A 16,661-nucleotide genomic window follows, 5' to 3' on the forward strand; every position below is an offset into this window, starting at 1 on the left:
ATCAGTTAAGGTATTTTAAAGGTCATGTTCAGCTTTGGGAAAACAACCTGACAGGCTATAAAAGTGGCAGATGACTGTGTGACCAAATGATGTATGAAGCTGAATAATCCTTTTTTGTCATTTTGTATACTATGTTGCTATTTTATTGTATTTTCTTGTGTTTTCTATTTTCTGTCAACATGTAAAAAGCATTGTTTTATTGACGGATTTCTTTTTCTATAAATCCAAAAGCTGTTAAAAACATAAAGACTTGTGTTTTGTTTAACATCTTTTCATGACATGTAACTACCCACTAACCTACAGTAGTGGAGGAAGTTCTCTGATGTTCTGCTTAAGTGAAAATAGCAACACCACAGTGTAGAAATACTCAATACAAGCAAAAGTCCTGCATTCAAAATTTTAAAATAAAAGTACATAGGTATTATTAGCATCAAAATGTACTTTAAAAAAACAAAAGTAAAAGTACTCATCATGCAGTATGGCCCATTTCAGAACAATATTATATTATATTACTGAATGATAATTATTAATAATGAATTGATGCATTCATATGCACATCACTTTAATGTTGCAGCTGGTAAAGGTGGAGCTTAAACATTTTACACACCACTGGGTAGCTTGTGAATTTTCTTCCCGGGGATCAATAAAGTCTGAATCTTAACCTATAATAATACATAATCATTTCTTTGTTGTTTATATTTTGTATTATTAATCTGAATCTACAAAGTAAATACAAGCTATCAATTAAATCTAGTGAAGTTAAAAGTACAAGATGTATACAATATATTTTAATATATATATTTATATATTTGTGCAATATATAAGTATCACAAACTGGAAATACTCAAGTAAAGTAGCAAGTACCTCAAAATTGTACTTAAGTATAGTACTTGAGTAAATGTACTAATGTCACTTTTCACCACTGCTAACCTAAAAATTTCTGACTGTGTCTCTACTTACTTTACAATGCAAACAATACACTTTTGTGTGTAGTACGGTACAAGAAGTTTGTACTTTTATTTCAATTATAAAAACAGACATAAAACCACAGATCTCTTGTCACTTTTTTTCTTGTTACCGCTTCCGTCTCTCGACGCTGATAACGTAAAACGTCATCAGCGTCCCACCGTGTGACCTTTGAGGTTTGTTTGTTGAATGTTTCTTCCTCATCCCGATATAACACGACTCCATCTCTCGACTTGCACCCACTGACATTAAAACCAAGAATTTAAACTCCGTACTGGCTGTATTTAGAAAAGACATGTTAGTTTCTCGTCGGCACAAGTCTCATACACAACGATTCCCAAGGAGGAGGCTTTTGAGGAGCCGATTCGAAACACTGTGAAACCCCACCCGGCTACAGGAGTCGGTGTGTCTTGAACAAAAACGAACGCTCCCGAGCTAACGCGGGAAACGGAGTGTGGGTTCAGTGTTTTCCACAGAGGAGCAGCCGCCACGCTAATCCATATATTAACGTATATTATCAGTATCAGGGCCAACAGATGACCCGATCCCCACAGTCTTTAGCTGCTTCGCGCTGACCTGAGACGTTTATTCTCGACAGGACCGCTGCCCTCAGGCTGTGGTGGATCCGGGCCGCTTGAACTAGCCCAGAGGAGCAGTTAATTATATGTCGGTCCTCGCGCGGCTCGTTAACGTTTGTCTCAGTAGCCACCGAGCAGTTGTTAGCTCACACACAAAGAGGGGAGTCTTGCTAACTAACTAACCAGCTAAACAACCAACAAACCAACCTCGTGTTCTTTAAAAAAATGGATACGTTTCAGAAGGTGGAGAAGATAGGAGAAGGGACGTATGGAGTGGTTTACAAAGCCAAGAACAAAGTCACCGGAGAAACTGTTGCTCTCAAGAAAATCAGGCTAGACACGTAAGTTCACATATGAGTGTTGTTGGTTATCATCTGGGCACCACGGGAGCACAGGCTAACATTGTTAGAGCTAACTGTTGATTTTGTTTTGCTACAACTTTGGTGAAACTTGTGTTACCCTCCTTATGGCCTCATCAGGGTGTGACAGTTAAACGATGTTTGCAAACCGCTCATAAACAGCTTCCTCCCGTCACTCCAGGAGTGTTTGATGTAGAAACGTACAGGTTTTACAATAAGATTGTTTCTCAGCCATCAGCCTTTAAACGGCAACTACATTTAGACACCACTCATGCAATTCCCTACGCATAAAACCACATATTTTACTGCAGCCATTTAACGTAGTATAACACCAAAACATGATGCATATAATAAAAAAGATCGACAATCCATGATAGGTGTTGTTGCAGTGGTTCCCAACCTGGTAGTCAGGCCAGGGGTCCCAAGATAAATCTGAGGGGCCACAGGATGATTAAGGAGATAAGAAATGTTTACTTTCTTACACAAAAATATTTTTCTGACTTTTTTCTCTAAGTTTATCTTTTGGTGGCCTCCTAAAAACTCTCCCAATTAAATGTCCACTCTAAGGCTTTAATGTGTTATGAGGGGGCACAAGTAGACATTGCTTCATTGTAAGGGGTCACAGGTACGCAAGCCAAAAAAGTTGGGAACCACTGAATATATACTTTGTGTAGGCCTACTTATGAAATAGTTTATTTTTTGGGAATATTCATTTGCTGCCAAGGAACATCATTTCCTGGGCTACAGCAGGTGGCGTCAGTGACTCTCTTTATCCAGAGTGTTTTCTGACCGTGTTCAGACCACAGAAAGCAAAAGCACTGCTGTGCTTATCTCTTGTTGGCTGATTTGTTAGCTGCACTGGCAGTGATGGTGCAGTGGGATATTTATAGGACTTAGAGCAGTGCCACTACAAGAGAGGCCACTGATTGTACAGCTTTCATCTTTATCCAGTGGATTTCCAGTTATTTTGTCTCTGTTGCATTTGTTGAGAATGCTTTGACTGTTTGCCCTGTGAAAATACTCAAAAGATAGAATAAAAGAAATTAAAAACCATAGTGACACCAGCAAATGTTATGAAATCATTAAAGCTGAAGTAAATAACACAAACGTTAAAATGACAACGTTATTATAACCTGGGATTAGTGAACGAGCTTCAGTAACATAACCAGTTAATGAACCGTGTATCTCATTCAGGGAAACAGAGGGTGTACCGAGCACTGCCATCCGAGAGATTTCACTTCTAAAAGAACTCAGTCACCCAAATATTGTCAAGTAAGTGCCTAATGTTTCGACTTCTAGCTAAATCCCGCTTATAAGAGTCTTGGGGTTTTTTTCTGTCTGTTTTTAACCCCAACCGGCCTGTTAATATGTTTCAGATTGCGGGATGTCATCCACACCGAGAACAAACTCTACCTTGTTTTTGAGTTCCTTCATCAGGATCTAAAAAAGTTCATGGACTCTTCCTCAGTCGCTGGTATCCCACTGCCTCTGGTTAAGGTAAACCTCAGCTAGATTTGCAAAACAGATCATCTTGATCTCTTCAAGAAATCAAGAGTAAATGCACTCTTCTTCGTGGATTTCTGAGTTGACTGACGTAGGTATATATATATATATATATATATATATATATATATATATATATATATATATATATATATATATATATATATATATATATATATATATATATTTTTTTAAATTTATTTTTGTGTGTGTGTTTTGTAGAGTTATCTTTTCCAGCTGCTGCAAGGCCTGGCCTTCTGCCACTCTCACAGGGTTCTTCATCGAGACCTGAAACCTCAGAACCTCCTCATCAACGCCCAGGGGGAGATCAAGCTCGCTGATTTTGGCCTGGCAAGAGCCTTCGGGGTGCCTGTCCGCACATACACACATGAGGTAACGTGCACAGCTACCCTCATCATTAAGAAAAATATAGAGTTATATGATTGCATGAATTGCATATTTATTACCACGCCCAGCAGCCGAGTGCACTCATCATGCAAAAATATCTCACAATACTCAAGTTTATCGTTTTTATTTTCAAGGCTGCATGTCACTAAACAAAGCTGGATATTTATTTTGGTAAAAAAAAAAATAAATTCTTGAGAAATTGTGTTTTCCTAATTGCAAACTTGCTTCTGTGATATTTTGCAGGTGGTAACACTTTGGTACAGAGCACCAGAAATTCTCCTGGGCTGTAAATACTACTCCACAGCTGTCGACATCTGGAGTCTGGGGTGCATCTTTGCTGAAATGGTAATGCTCAGTTTCGCCTTTTACAACAAGCTCCACTGTGAAATAAATGAAGCCTGCACATGATGCGTAGTGGTCGACCGATAGGGGTTTTTCAATGGCCGATGCCAGTATTTAGAGAGCAGGGCGGCCGATGGCTGATATACAATGCCAATATCAAAACAAAGAAAAGCCGTGTATAATTCCATTATTCCATGCACATTACAATCTAATATGCATGGTTATCTTAGCCAGAAACATGTAGTTTTAGATGGAATTTTTATTAATTGATGAAATAGAAAAATACATTGGATTATGCTGTAGATTTCAGAACGTGACTTGTATTTAAGGGAGAGCGGGGTACAGTCATTCAACTGCATTATTCTATACATTATAACACAATTTTTTTTTTTTTTCACGCTAGCCAGTCACGGTTTTAGATTAGATTTAGGAGGGGAGAAATGTGTTAAAATTTAGAAAAGACGATGGTCACTGAGGAAATTTAGGCAAACGTTTACAGCAGGGTGCATGAGAGTTATAGTACAGGGCTCGAAACTAACTTTTTCACCACATTCCCAAAACTCACTAGGGGGAGCACTGACATCGTTCCACAGCAGCGACACTGACAAGGCTGCCTGCAGATCTGTCTGCAGACATTTTTTGTTTATTGGCCTCGTGAGCGCAGGCATCGGCCGATGTCGACTATCTCAAAATGCCAAATAATCAGCCCGATTAATCGGTCTATCGCTATGCGCAACTGACCAAATATAACATCACCTCACTGTCCACTGTTGTGCAGATCACCAGGAGGGCCTTATTCCCCGGCGACTCAGAGATCGATCAGTTATTCCGGATCTTCCGCACCTTGGGCACACCTGATGAAATCGTCTGGCCCGGAGTCACATCAATGCCTGACTACAAACCATCTTTCCCCAAGTGGGCCCGGCAGGATTTGTCCAAAGTGGTGCCTCTTCTTGATGAGGATGGAAGAGAACTGCTTGGAGTGAGAACATTTGTCTTTCATTCATAGATTCATTTAGCATTAGTTTCTAGAGAGATGCTCTGGAAAACAGAGGAATGAAGCTTAGCCGCAGTAAGACAGAATACATGTGTGTCAATGAGAGGGACCCAGGTGGAACGGTGAGGTTACAGGGAGCAGAGGTGAAGAAGGTGCAGGACTTTAAGTACTTAGGGTCAACGGTTCAGAGCAATGGAGACTGTGGAAAAGAGGTGAAGAGGCGAGTGCAAGCAGGTTGGAACGGGTGGAGAAAAGTGTCAGGTGTGTTGTGTGATAAAAGAGTATCAGCAAGAATGAAAGGAAAGGTGTTCAAGACGGTGGTGAGACCAGCGATGTTGTACAGCTTAGAGACAGTGGCACTGAAGAAAAGACAAGAGGCAGAGCTGGAGGTAGCAGAGCTTAAGATGTTGAGGTTCTCTTTGGGAGTGACGAGGACGGACAGGATCAGGAATGAGTACATCAGAGGGACAGCTCATGTTAGACGTTTCGGAGATAAAGTCAGAGAGGCCAGATCGAGGTGGTTTGGACATGTTCAGAGGAGAGACTGTGAATATATTGGTAGAAGGATGCTGAGGTTGGTGCTGCCAGGCAGGAGGTCTAGAGGAAGACCAAAGAGGAGATTTATGGATGTAGTGAGAGAGGACATGAAGTTAATTGGTGTGAGTGAAGAGGATGCAGAGGACAGGGTTAGATGGAGGCACATGATTCGCTGTGGCGACCCCTGAAAGGGAACGGCCGAAAGGAAAATAAGAAGATTTAGCATTAGTTACCTCTGCCAAGGAAGTTGTTTGTGTTTGTTTGTGTTAGTCGGCAAGATCAAAAAACAATACGATTTTTGTTCAATTTGGTGAAAAGCCCACGGGTCAAGGAATAAGTGATACATCTTAGTGTGGATCCATGAATGTTTCGAACATTTTCACTATATTCTCATGAACGTCTGCACTAAAATCAGGCACACATATCACATGTTAGTCTGTCACTCTTTTTATTTGGATGAAGATGCTGATTACAAATTACAGAATATTGCAGGCTTGGCAGTATGCACTTTCTAAGTGCTTTATTTTAGTTTTTTATTTTGTCATTTGTCCTAACAAATAGCATTGTAAGTGATAAGATAAAAAGTAAAATGGTTTTCCACCATAGCATACAAGTATATGAAAACTTTATGGTAGAGCTGCAACAATTAGTTGATCGATCTATTAGGCGATCAACAGAAAATTAATCAACAAACAATTTTAATAATTGATTAATCATTTCAGTCATTTTTCAAGCAAAAATGCAGCATCTTCAATGTGAGGATTTGATGCTTTTCTTTGTTGTATATGATAGTAAACTGATTATATTTAAATTTTGGACTGGGAAATTATAACAGGCATTTTTCACTATTTTATGACATTTTATAGACTAAATTATAGATTAATCAAATAATTGAAATTAAAATAATCATTAATTGCAGTCCTACTTTATAGACACATTGTTTACTATATTTCTCCATTTCTGTTTTTGTCCTTGCAGGAAATGCTGAATTATGATCCAAACAAAAGGTTATCTGCCAAAAACGCCCTTGTACATCGATTCTTCCGCGACGTCACCATGCCAGTTCCTCATCTGAGACTCTGAGTCAAGCCGAATATCAGGCCATTTTAATGACAACAATGTGTAAGCAATAAGGACCTCCTCGCCTCACTTCATGTCCACAACTGGAATGGACAGAAAAAGTGGACACTACAGGATACGTTGGATCCTTTAATGGATATTTGTAAAACCAGCTTTCTAGACGATAGATGTCCCAAGAGTTTTGCAGGGTTTTTTCAGCCATGACGTTGTAATAGTTATGAATGTTGAACTGTAATTTTCAATATCATTATTTTGCATATTTATGTGCAACTGCCATTTTCGATGTAAATGTTATTTGTGATTGGGATGGTCCTCTGACTGAGTGCAGGTCAGATAGACACATTCAAGTTATCTGCCATTAAATTTTCCAATTTAAATGGTATGTTGGCTTTAGGATGTCCAAATTCAAATAGTCAAGTAGTTCGAATTAAATATGATTGAATAAGTTTGTGGGATAGTGCAAATAACAAATGTCATGCTTTGTAAGACTGAGCAGCAGCTGAATGAAACGTGATGGCTCTCAGCACAAGTTGTCACACAACAAACATCGTCAGCTGATGTAAAACAGTTGGTGCTGAAAGAACATGAGATTACGATTATGTTCTTTTACGTTGATTTTCTTGCAGTTAAATTCAAAGTTTGGGGCGGAAGTATCTTGAAGTGATTTTAAAACGGCACCTTTTGGTTGTTTAACACACAAAAAAGCTTATTGGTCATTCAGGTTTGCTGGCAGGATTACTCACCAAACTGAAGCTCTCAGCTTTGTACATACAGTAGTGATATACAAATGTTCCCTGTTGTAATTTAGATTTTACAGAATTTAATGTGCTGTTGCATCTTTCTTACTCTAGATTTTATTCAAACTTAATGAACCGTTTTTATGGATATTGTTTATTTACAGTTTGAAAAAATAAACTTGTTTAAATAACTGTTACTGTTTGTTCGTGTGAGGATCATTTTGGTCTTAAGTTTGCACCACAGCTAGTTCATTTGAAGGGTCAGCAGAGTGAATGATGTTTTCCTTAGTTCTGGAGCCAAGTGTAACACTGCCAAATAGTTTGTGAGACTGAAATACCAGACTCAAATGCTGTCTCGCATTGTTAAAAGCAATTACTGTTACACTTCATTAATCTTTGACTAGGCCCACTTCTACAGCTGGCACCGCGTCAGACACATTAATGATTTTATGAGGGATGGTTTTGTTAACGTGGTTAGTTTTTTAAATAGATGGTGTAATTTTCTCTATCTTAGAAGACTTTTTATGGCAGTGATGATGAAGTAACAATATGAGTTTATGAATATAATTTTGAGTTTTGTGTGTGTGAGTCAAATTATATGAAGTTCATGACAGCTTGAGGATTAAAATGATAGGAAGTATAGACAAAAGTGATGTTTTAATTGTTTTAAGACAAAAATGTTCAAGTATGTATTTAAAATTAGATGATGAACTTGAGGTATGAGGTTCAGCTCTGGATGCCAGGACACGATTTTAACAGGTAAATTAACCGCAACTGAAAAAAAAAGCTGCACAAAACACTCCAAACCACACAAGAACTAACTGTGTGCTCTGACAAAATACAACAAACCAACAAACAGGCTTCCAACTAAATTAGTCTTTATTAGTTGCGCCATATTTAGACGTCAGTCAATACAGTTCACCTTCAAGAAACAAGGGTGAAATCAAGATGTACAGTGACAGAACTTTAGCATAGAAAATCAGAATTACAGAGAAAGTAAAGGCATGCATTGCTGTCTGCCACAGTGTGTTTTTTGATGATACCACTGGGGGTCGCAAAATCTAAAATGTTTAACTCTTACACATAGTGGCTTTAATATGTTTTTATCTGTACATTCTGTACATAGAAAAAGACAGACTCCTCGAGTTAACCGGTGTAGTTTGCCATTTATTTTCATAATGAACAAAAATTAGAGGCAGAAATAGGAATAGATGATTGTGGGAAAATGAGCATATTATAAGCAAACAGTAAGAAATGGATATGTCATATTCAGATATAAATTACTAAACAATTGCATTATATGAGAGGCATAATTCAAATAGTGGTGCTTTTTGTTAATTTTGGTGATTTCATTTAGTAAAAAGATAACCACCACAAAATATGTATGTGCTGGACTTGTGGGAAAGGTACACATAATGCATAAACAGAGAAACATAACAGTGCTAGCCAGCTAGCTGTTTCTAATATCCCAGTTATATTTATTGCAGCTCTGAGGTCGCCTGCTATGGTACCAACATTGTTGTGGTTGCATTATAAATGACAACACCATAGATATTTTGATCATGACATTTGTTGGTTTGAAATTTGAGGCATAACTAAAGAAAATGTGTATTTGTAATGCAATCTTTTGAACTAAGCATTGAGTTTTATAGAATATAATAAATGTTATATACTTACTAGTTCAGCAACACTAAAGCCTCTGTTTAGACTGAATTATTATAGATGCTGTAACCTTTGTCTTTTACTCCCCATAAATCAATGTTTCTCAAATTCAGGGGCTTCCCCTGGGGGTGAATGATTGCAGGAGGGCACACATGACCGGGAGGGGGGGGACTAAGGTTGAATTAAACTAAACAGCAAACAAGAGTGCTTTCATGAACTCTTTTATGCATTCAGCAATGCTACCAAGATTTATGTTATCAAAATGTATTCAGACAGCAAAATCTAACTGATTTGAAAGTATGATATTTGTAGAATGAACAAATAGAAACAAGTGCTAAAATAACCTTACCTTGGAACACCTTTAGAAACTTAAACAGACAGTAGCACAAGAGATCACAGGTGAGTACAGTAAGTTGATGCGCCAGTAGAGACAGAAATGAATGTGAAAATGGAAGTGCAGTGCAGTCTGATTAGAAATGTGTTTGGCAGCAATGAGAAACTGTGCCTCAGAAAAAGAAATCACATAATACTTTTCAAAATTGAGAAATATGTCTAACGTTCACATCTGAAAGTGTGTGAAAGTAAACAGATTCACTTCTACAATCCAGCACTTTTGCACCTTTTTATGCTTTGGAGATTCAGACTTAAAGCCCATACCAGTGATATTGCATGTTTAGCCGATTTACTACAAATAATCAATACTTAACATCACTGATGTCTATTTTGCATACCATGTTGGAGTGTTTGCAATTTTTGAATGTATTTTTCCTACCCTCCGTTGTTGTCCCTTCATTTCCGTATGGTATGAAAATCAAGTTCTCTGGAAAGTTCTTTGTTTAGTGTGTATGTAACTGTTGAGACTTTTCAAATCAGTCTGGACTTAAACTGTTACAACAATGAAATAATGATGGTCACTGGATTACACAGTTAAAGTAAGCTTGGGGTTTATGTGTGTTTGTGGAAGTTTTGGGAGGATGGTGCAGTGCATTATTTAGCTCAAATTTCTAGTTTCTTTTTCATGACAAGCTTGTACAGGATCTGGTAGCCATCATCCCAGGCGTAGAGCAGCCGCTCCTGTGGGTTGTACTTCAGACTGGAGTGGGCTCCGTAACGCTTTGGAAAGTATATCAGTGGTGCGTCTTCGTTGGTCACCATGTCATTGACATCAAAGACACACTGGACACGAGAGCGACCAGGCTGCTGGGTGTTGTACACCACATACAAAGTGCCACAGATGATGAATGCCGCCTCTGCGTTCTCTCTCGGACAGTTTGTGTCCCACATTTGCTCAATGTCTAGTGACTTGGCGTCCATTTTAGCCAGAGAGATGTGCCTCTCATTCTGCAGTGTGGCATAAATGGCCCACAGGCCTTCCTCGTCCACAGCCAGGTCCATCACTGTCTCCGGGGTCAGGCCGTACACTGCAACATGGTCCTGCACTGGGAACACTGCGCTGTCTGTCACAGAGTTGTTCTTCATGTCATATTTAACTACCATCATCTCTTCAACCTTATTTATATAGTATGCGTGATTGTTGTAGACAACGTGTCCTGTTCCCCTCCAAGCAGATGGCAGCTTCAGGTTCTTGGACAGAGACATGCCCAGCGAGCGGGTGAAGTCTTGCACAGAGGGAAACTCATGGATGGTGTCTTCATCTGTCCCATTAAAAATGTAGACCTTACCAGAGCCCCTGCTGGTGTCTTTGGTCCACATGCCCTTTGGCCCTCCAACTCGCTTCAAGATCTTCATGGCTTTTATGCTTGAGATCATGTCACTGCAGTCTGAAAATGAGAGTGACAGGCTTTACATGATGGTGGACACCTCTCTGACATGCTAACAATGTTTACATGTTGATATCATGTAAATATATCAGAACTGTTTTTAAAGGAACAGTATGACATTTTAGGAAATGCATTTACAGTGGTGTTTTGCATGTTTGTCACACATGTTTCAGATCATCAAACAAATTTAAATATTAGTCAAAGATGACACAAGTAAACACAAAATGCAGTTTTTAAATGAAGGTTGTTATTATTAAGGGAAAACAAAACCGAAACCTACATGGCCCTGTGTGAAATAGTGATTGCCCCCTAAAACTAATAACTGGTTGAGCCACCCTTAGCAGCAACAACTGCAATCAAGCGTTTGCGATAACTTGCAATGAGTCTTTTACAGCGCTGTGGAGGACTTTTGGCCCACTCATCTTTTCAGCCACATTGGAGGGTTTTCGAGCATGAACTGCCTTTTTAAGGTCATGCCACAGCATCTCAATAGGATTCAGGGCAGGACTTTGACTAGGCCACTCCAAAGTCTTCATTTTGTTCTTCTTCAGCCATTCAGAAGTGGACTTGCTGGTGTGTTTTGGATCATTGTCCTGCTGCAGAACCCAAGTTCGCTTCAGCTTGAGGTCACGAACAGATGGCTGGACTTTCTCCCTCAGGAGTTTTTGGTAGACAGCAGAATTCATGGTTCCATTTATCACAGTAAGTCTTCCAGGTCCTGAAGCAGCAAAACAACCCCAGACCATCACACTACCACCACACCATATTTTACTGCTGGTATGATGTTCTTTTTCTGAAATGTGGTGTTACTTTTACTCCAGATGTAATGGGACACATACCTTCCGAAAAGTTAAATTTTTGTCCACAGAGTATTTTCTCAAAGGTCTTGGGGATCATCAAGAATTTTGGGAAAATACTAAAAGCCTGATAAAGCTTATTTCTTGATCCTTGATCAAAAACACATCAATGAGTCACACTATTGCACATACACTCGCCTGCTGCCCTAAATACTCACTAGAGCACCAAATGTGTATCAATCTGCCAGTGAAAATAGTCCCCACCAAATGCACTATTTACTACAGTGCCCAGCTGTTTTGGAACATTACTTAACATTTTTTAAAAGTCAAAATATGTATTTATTTGCGAGTGTTTTTTAAGGATTCATGTCTTCAGTAGAAACGAACAGGCTTGGAGCTAAGAGCCACAGACATTGTTGTTTTTGTCTTTTCATGGGATTTGGTGCCAATAAGAAAAATATTGAATAATGCCATCCTTATCCTTTGTGTAAACAAATCTCAAGTATGAGAGGCCTGACTTAAGGGTGTGTTGCCTCACAAAGGTCATGGATTTTTGATAACCGATAAATAATAAACCATTCTCAGAATCAAGTTAGTCAATCTGAATATAAACATGCAGAAAAAGTGGAAAAAGGCTTTTCTTAAGTCATTGACTTACCATTGGAGTGTTGGGGTATCACAGATGGAAATTCAAGACCAATTAATGCACTTTAAATGGTTGATAAGTGATCTACTATTACTATATGACTGTTCTGTAATTTTGTCATTGCAAATGGAGTACTTTGTAGTACTTTTTAGTTGTTAGAATAAGTAAGCACTAAGTAAGTTCATCCTCCGTAAAATACAGTATTCTTTCTGATAAACAGGTAATCTTATTGTCCATGTGCAGTTTAAGCACATCCTATCTCACCTGATAGTTTTGAATACTTGGCCTTCTGCTTCTCCTTCACCAGCGTCACCTGCTGCTCTATCAGCTTGTCGTCCACATCAACACACGGCTGAGCTCCGTTCTGAGTCTCCAGGTAGTCCAGCTCACGCTCAACCCGGTCCACCCGGGTCCCCACGCTGTCCAGATTCATTCTCAGTGCTTCTTTCTCCTTATCCATGTTCTCCAGCTGGGAAACCATCTGTTGCTTCAGCTCCCGCAGCTCTGAGGCGTAGCGGGTGGTCTGTTCATGCCAGAGAGAGATCCGGTCCTGTTTTAAAAGAAGGGGACAAAGATTAGTTACGTCTGAATTTTTACACAAGCTGAAGTGGTCGCACTTGTTTCCACCATACCTATTTGTACTTCAGGAATGTGAGCAATATACGGATATCTGTTTTACAGGAGCTATAAATGTATTTCAAGAAAGCTCTGAAAAGGCCATAATTTTATGTTCTTTTCAGGCTCAGTAAATAGACTGTGACAGAAGGGAATACATAATAAGTAGTAGGTAACTCATCCTTCAAACAACCAGGTTCAGCCCACACGTGGCAAGTATCCATCCTGCTCAAATTTCTTTTAGCAAAACACTAAATCCCACCAGCTCACTCTGTACCAGACCCTGACCTCTGACCTCGCTGTGGAGGAGAAAAATGAAGTCTGACACTGCGTTACAGAGCAACACAGAAACTGAGGGATGTGGATGGATAATATTTTGAGGGAGTTTTGTTTAATAAACTCTGTTAGAATGAAGAGTAGAACATGTTTTACATTTAATCTTTTCATACAAACAAAACCACAATATTAAAATAGAATAACTGAATGGCAAGATCCCCATGGTGAGCTATTTATCCATCACAAAAATAGGTTTCCACACAGGCAGGAAATTCTCTGAAAGGTGTTTAATCTGGGGCATGCTGTTGGTGAAATGATTACTTTTACTTGACAGTCATGATGATAAGTGTAGTGTAATGTTGGGATGCCAATATAGTACAACTCTTCTAAACAAACCAGCTTTCATAGAATTTTAGAATTTTTCATATTGTAACTTTTACAAACTGCAGTTTTTGTATGCATTGTGTCATTTTTGACATCATATATGCACATCTGGACTAATCAAACTTTTAAACTACATTTTTATCTCAGTCTCTAAACCCAGACAAGAAGCTCATAATCCCTATACATTTCAGAGAGCTGTATTTTCCAGCATTTTCCCCAGGATTTACCCACATCTGCATTCCATTGCCTTTGCCCTGTCCCTGGAAGTTTCCTTTCAGAGGGACTCTGGAGCGCAGGGCTCGGCAGGGAGGTAAAGTGAGTCTTACCTCAATAGCAAGCAGCCTCCGCTCCAAGTAGTCAATCAGTGCTTGGTGCTGAGCGGTGGCAAAGCAGGCCAAAGTAACCAAGACAACAAGTCCTCTCATTTTGTGTCAGCTCAGTCTCTTTAGTTCCTGTAAAATTTTGACTGCAGTTCAGTGAGAGAGTGTGGAGGAGCCAGCAGATTCCCAGAGGTGGGCTGGAATGTTTTACTAAGCTGTCTGGGAGGAGCCAAAAACATCTGGTAGATGGACGCATACAATCTCTAAGAGACACAAGATAGTGTTTTTTATTTCTACTTCAGCTTTTACCTGATTGACAAACTGAACCCCCCCAAAAAATACATAGTCTGATGCTTTAATCTATGTATGGCTTTGAGGGGGTAGGAATTTTTTTACTCTAAACACAGGATGTTAATGTGGCGCAGGACCACAAGTTACGTAGGAGGAGGAAGCGTAATGTGAGTGGGAGTCAGGAGTCAGCGAGGCACTGTATTCCTACATTAAGGGGAAGACCATGGACTGTGGATTTTAATCAACTTTAAAAAATAACCCATGTTTTGAATTCTCTAACAAAGTAATGATGAAAAGATCTGTGGAGCACAATATGAACTATTCCAACAGATGAATTTCTTAGATGTTGTCCTGAGCTCTAATCGAAACTGGTATCTTTATTTTAGACTATGAAAGTAGATATTTTATGTGCCTCATTTGACAGGACATGAAAATTGATGCAGACGGATCCTGAGGTTCAACAGTGTTTATTGGTATTTTTGGATTTGATTAGATAAATGTACTAATCCCCAGAAGGGAAACTAATTTGGTTGCCACGAGTCAGACACAAGTCACAAAGTCAGACAGGTCACAAGCTAACAGCTATTCCAAGAGGATATTAATGTTGCTCAGGAGACCGCCTAGCCTGTAAATTAAATATCAGTGTATTTGATACAATCGATCATTTAATAACAAAAAGTCTGACCGTAAGTCACACCCCTGAAAACGGGCCGAATGCAACAGGCAATGAATATGAAATGAAACCTCAAAAATTAACAATTGTAAAAACGGTACATATGAAATGAAAGCTTACAAATTATGTCCAAAACCATAACCCTTATCTCAAGAAACAGGAAAGCATCATATGTCATTCAAAGGTTTCACAGCTGTGGGCACACAAGACCTTCTAATTGTTCTGTGGAGCATCCTAACATCCTTAACCGCTCACTCAACACCCTTTTTAGACTACTAAAAACACTAAACAGGGGATGACCTCTCCTTCTGGTTCCTTCTGGATCTCTGATAAATCTGGATTCAAATCAATTATAGAATCAGCCTTTTTGATAAACCAGTTAATCCTGTTCCTGTCTTTAGCAATAATGCTGTTACACCAAAATACAACAGCTTGAATAACCTTGAGGATCCATCTGATGTAACAAGCTATGAGCATCCACATAAATCTAAAATGTAACGGACATAGGGTGATGGACTGGAAAAAATTAATAATCAAAATAATATATGAAACATACTGTACGTAAGAAGTTTCTTGCAGATTTTCATTCATTAGTTAAGTATTTTTGAAGCATGTTGAAGCAGCGTCTGCTCTGTTTTGCAGCTGTTGTAATAGTGGGCTCATGTATAGCATAACAAAAACAGTAGTTAGTTTGGCTAGTGGTGAATTACTGGGGGAATAGGAAATAGTGTTAATGCTGTCTCTGGTCTCACTTGTAATTATAAGACCACCTTGCTATACAAAGGTCAGTAATGACATCACTGCACACCTCTTTTTCAACAGGGTTTGTTTTACTGTGTTTTTCTACTTAGCTCTAAAACTGTTCACGCTATAATTAATAGCATAATGCTCTTCCTGTCCTTTTGAGTTTTACAGGTTTGTGAGTCATTTATTTTTGGCTGTTTCAAACTAAATGACATCATTTCCAGTCGAGACACATTTGTGGAGGACAGACTTGAAATAAGAAGTTTTTATATAAGTTTGCTGTGACTAGTGCAGTTGGTCTTTCATTCATGTCTCTCTTCTATGAATTTATGTAAATTGCAACCTGTGCATCTGAAGTGGTAAATCGATTTTGCAAATCAAAACAGTATTATTTTCATTCTGTACAAACTACAATGGAATTGCTTTGCATTTTCATATTTCCAGCACTAGTGCAGTATGTCTGCCTACACACAGTCCATCGGCACTGTCACCACTGACAGCAAGGCGGATTTCATCCTTGTAATATCATTAACTGATGCAATCCAACCAGGAACTTTGAAAGATGGCATCTGCTCTGTACTGCTTAGTTATGCCCTGAACTCTCATCTGGGGCGGAGGTGGGGCCTGAGTGTGCGTGATGGATGGTCAAAACCGGCTGGCTGGCTATGCATTTTTTATTTTCTTTCACATTGACTATTTTGAAAATTATACATTTTAAATTTAAATGAACAGTACCTAATGTAAAAATAGGTAGATATGCATATGCATAACATGCACATGCATATTACAGTCGACAATATATTCAATGATAATATTTTTTTAATATTCTAGATTCTTGGCAGATTCATGCCTTTATTTTGCCCTTCATTACACATTTAATTGTTACTGCAGCAATTTAGGATTGCAACCAAAAATCCTACATTTTCCCATAATACACTTTAGACTTTGGAAAAGCTCCCTCCAGA

The 16,661-nt window shown here is 38.8% G+C and overlaps 2 protein-coding genes across 2 annotated transcripts; one reads left to right on the plus strand and one right to left on the minus strand.

Moving 5' to 3' along the window:
* The first annotated feature begins 1,214 nt into the window (after nt 1-1,214).
* cdk2 (cyclin-dependent kinase 2) lies at nt 1,215-7,704 on the plus strand. Its single transcript, XM_044170772.1, has 7 exons — nt 1,215-1,885; nt 3,098-3,175; nt 3,280-3,400; nt 3,629-3,799; nt 4,058-4,159; nt 4,935-5,138; nt 6,669-7,704. The coding sequence occupies exons 1-7, from the start codon at nt 1,770-1,772 to the stop codon at nt 6,771-6,773; spliced, it is 897 nt and encodes a 298-aa protein (XP_044026707.1). The 5' UTR covers nt 1,215-1,769; the 3' UTR covers nt 6,774-7,704.
* A 664-nt stretch (nt 7,705-8,368) lies between these two features.
* olfml3b (olfactomedin-like 3b) lies at nt 8,369-14,202 on the minus strand. Its single transcript, XM_044217623.1, has 3 exons — nt 13,995-14,202; nt 12,658-12,943; nt 8,369-10,950 (listed from the first exon to the last, which is right to left on the minus strand). The coding sequence occupies exons 1-3, from the start codon at nt 14,091-14,093 to the stop codon at nt 10,166-10,168; spliced, it is 1,170 nt and encodes a 389-aa protein (XP_044073558.1). The 5' UTR covers nt 14,094-14,202; the 3' UTR covers nt 8,369-10,165.
* Nucleotides 14,203-16,661: the final 2,459 nt, after the last annotated feature.

Source organism: Siniperca chuatsi, linkage group LG2 (genome assembly GCF_020085105.1).
Source record: "Siniperca chuatsi isolate FFG_IHB_CAS linkage group LG2, ASM2008510v1, whole genome shotgun sequence".
Taxonomy (NCBI): domain Eukaryota; kingdom Metazoa; phylum Chordata; class Actinopteri; order Centrarchiformes; family Sinipercidae; genus Siniperca; species Siniperca chuatsi.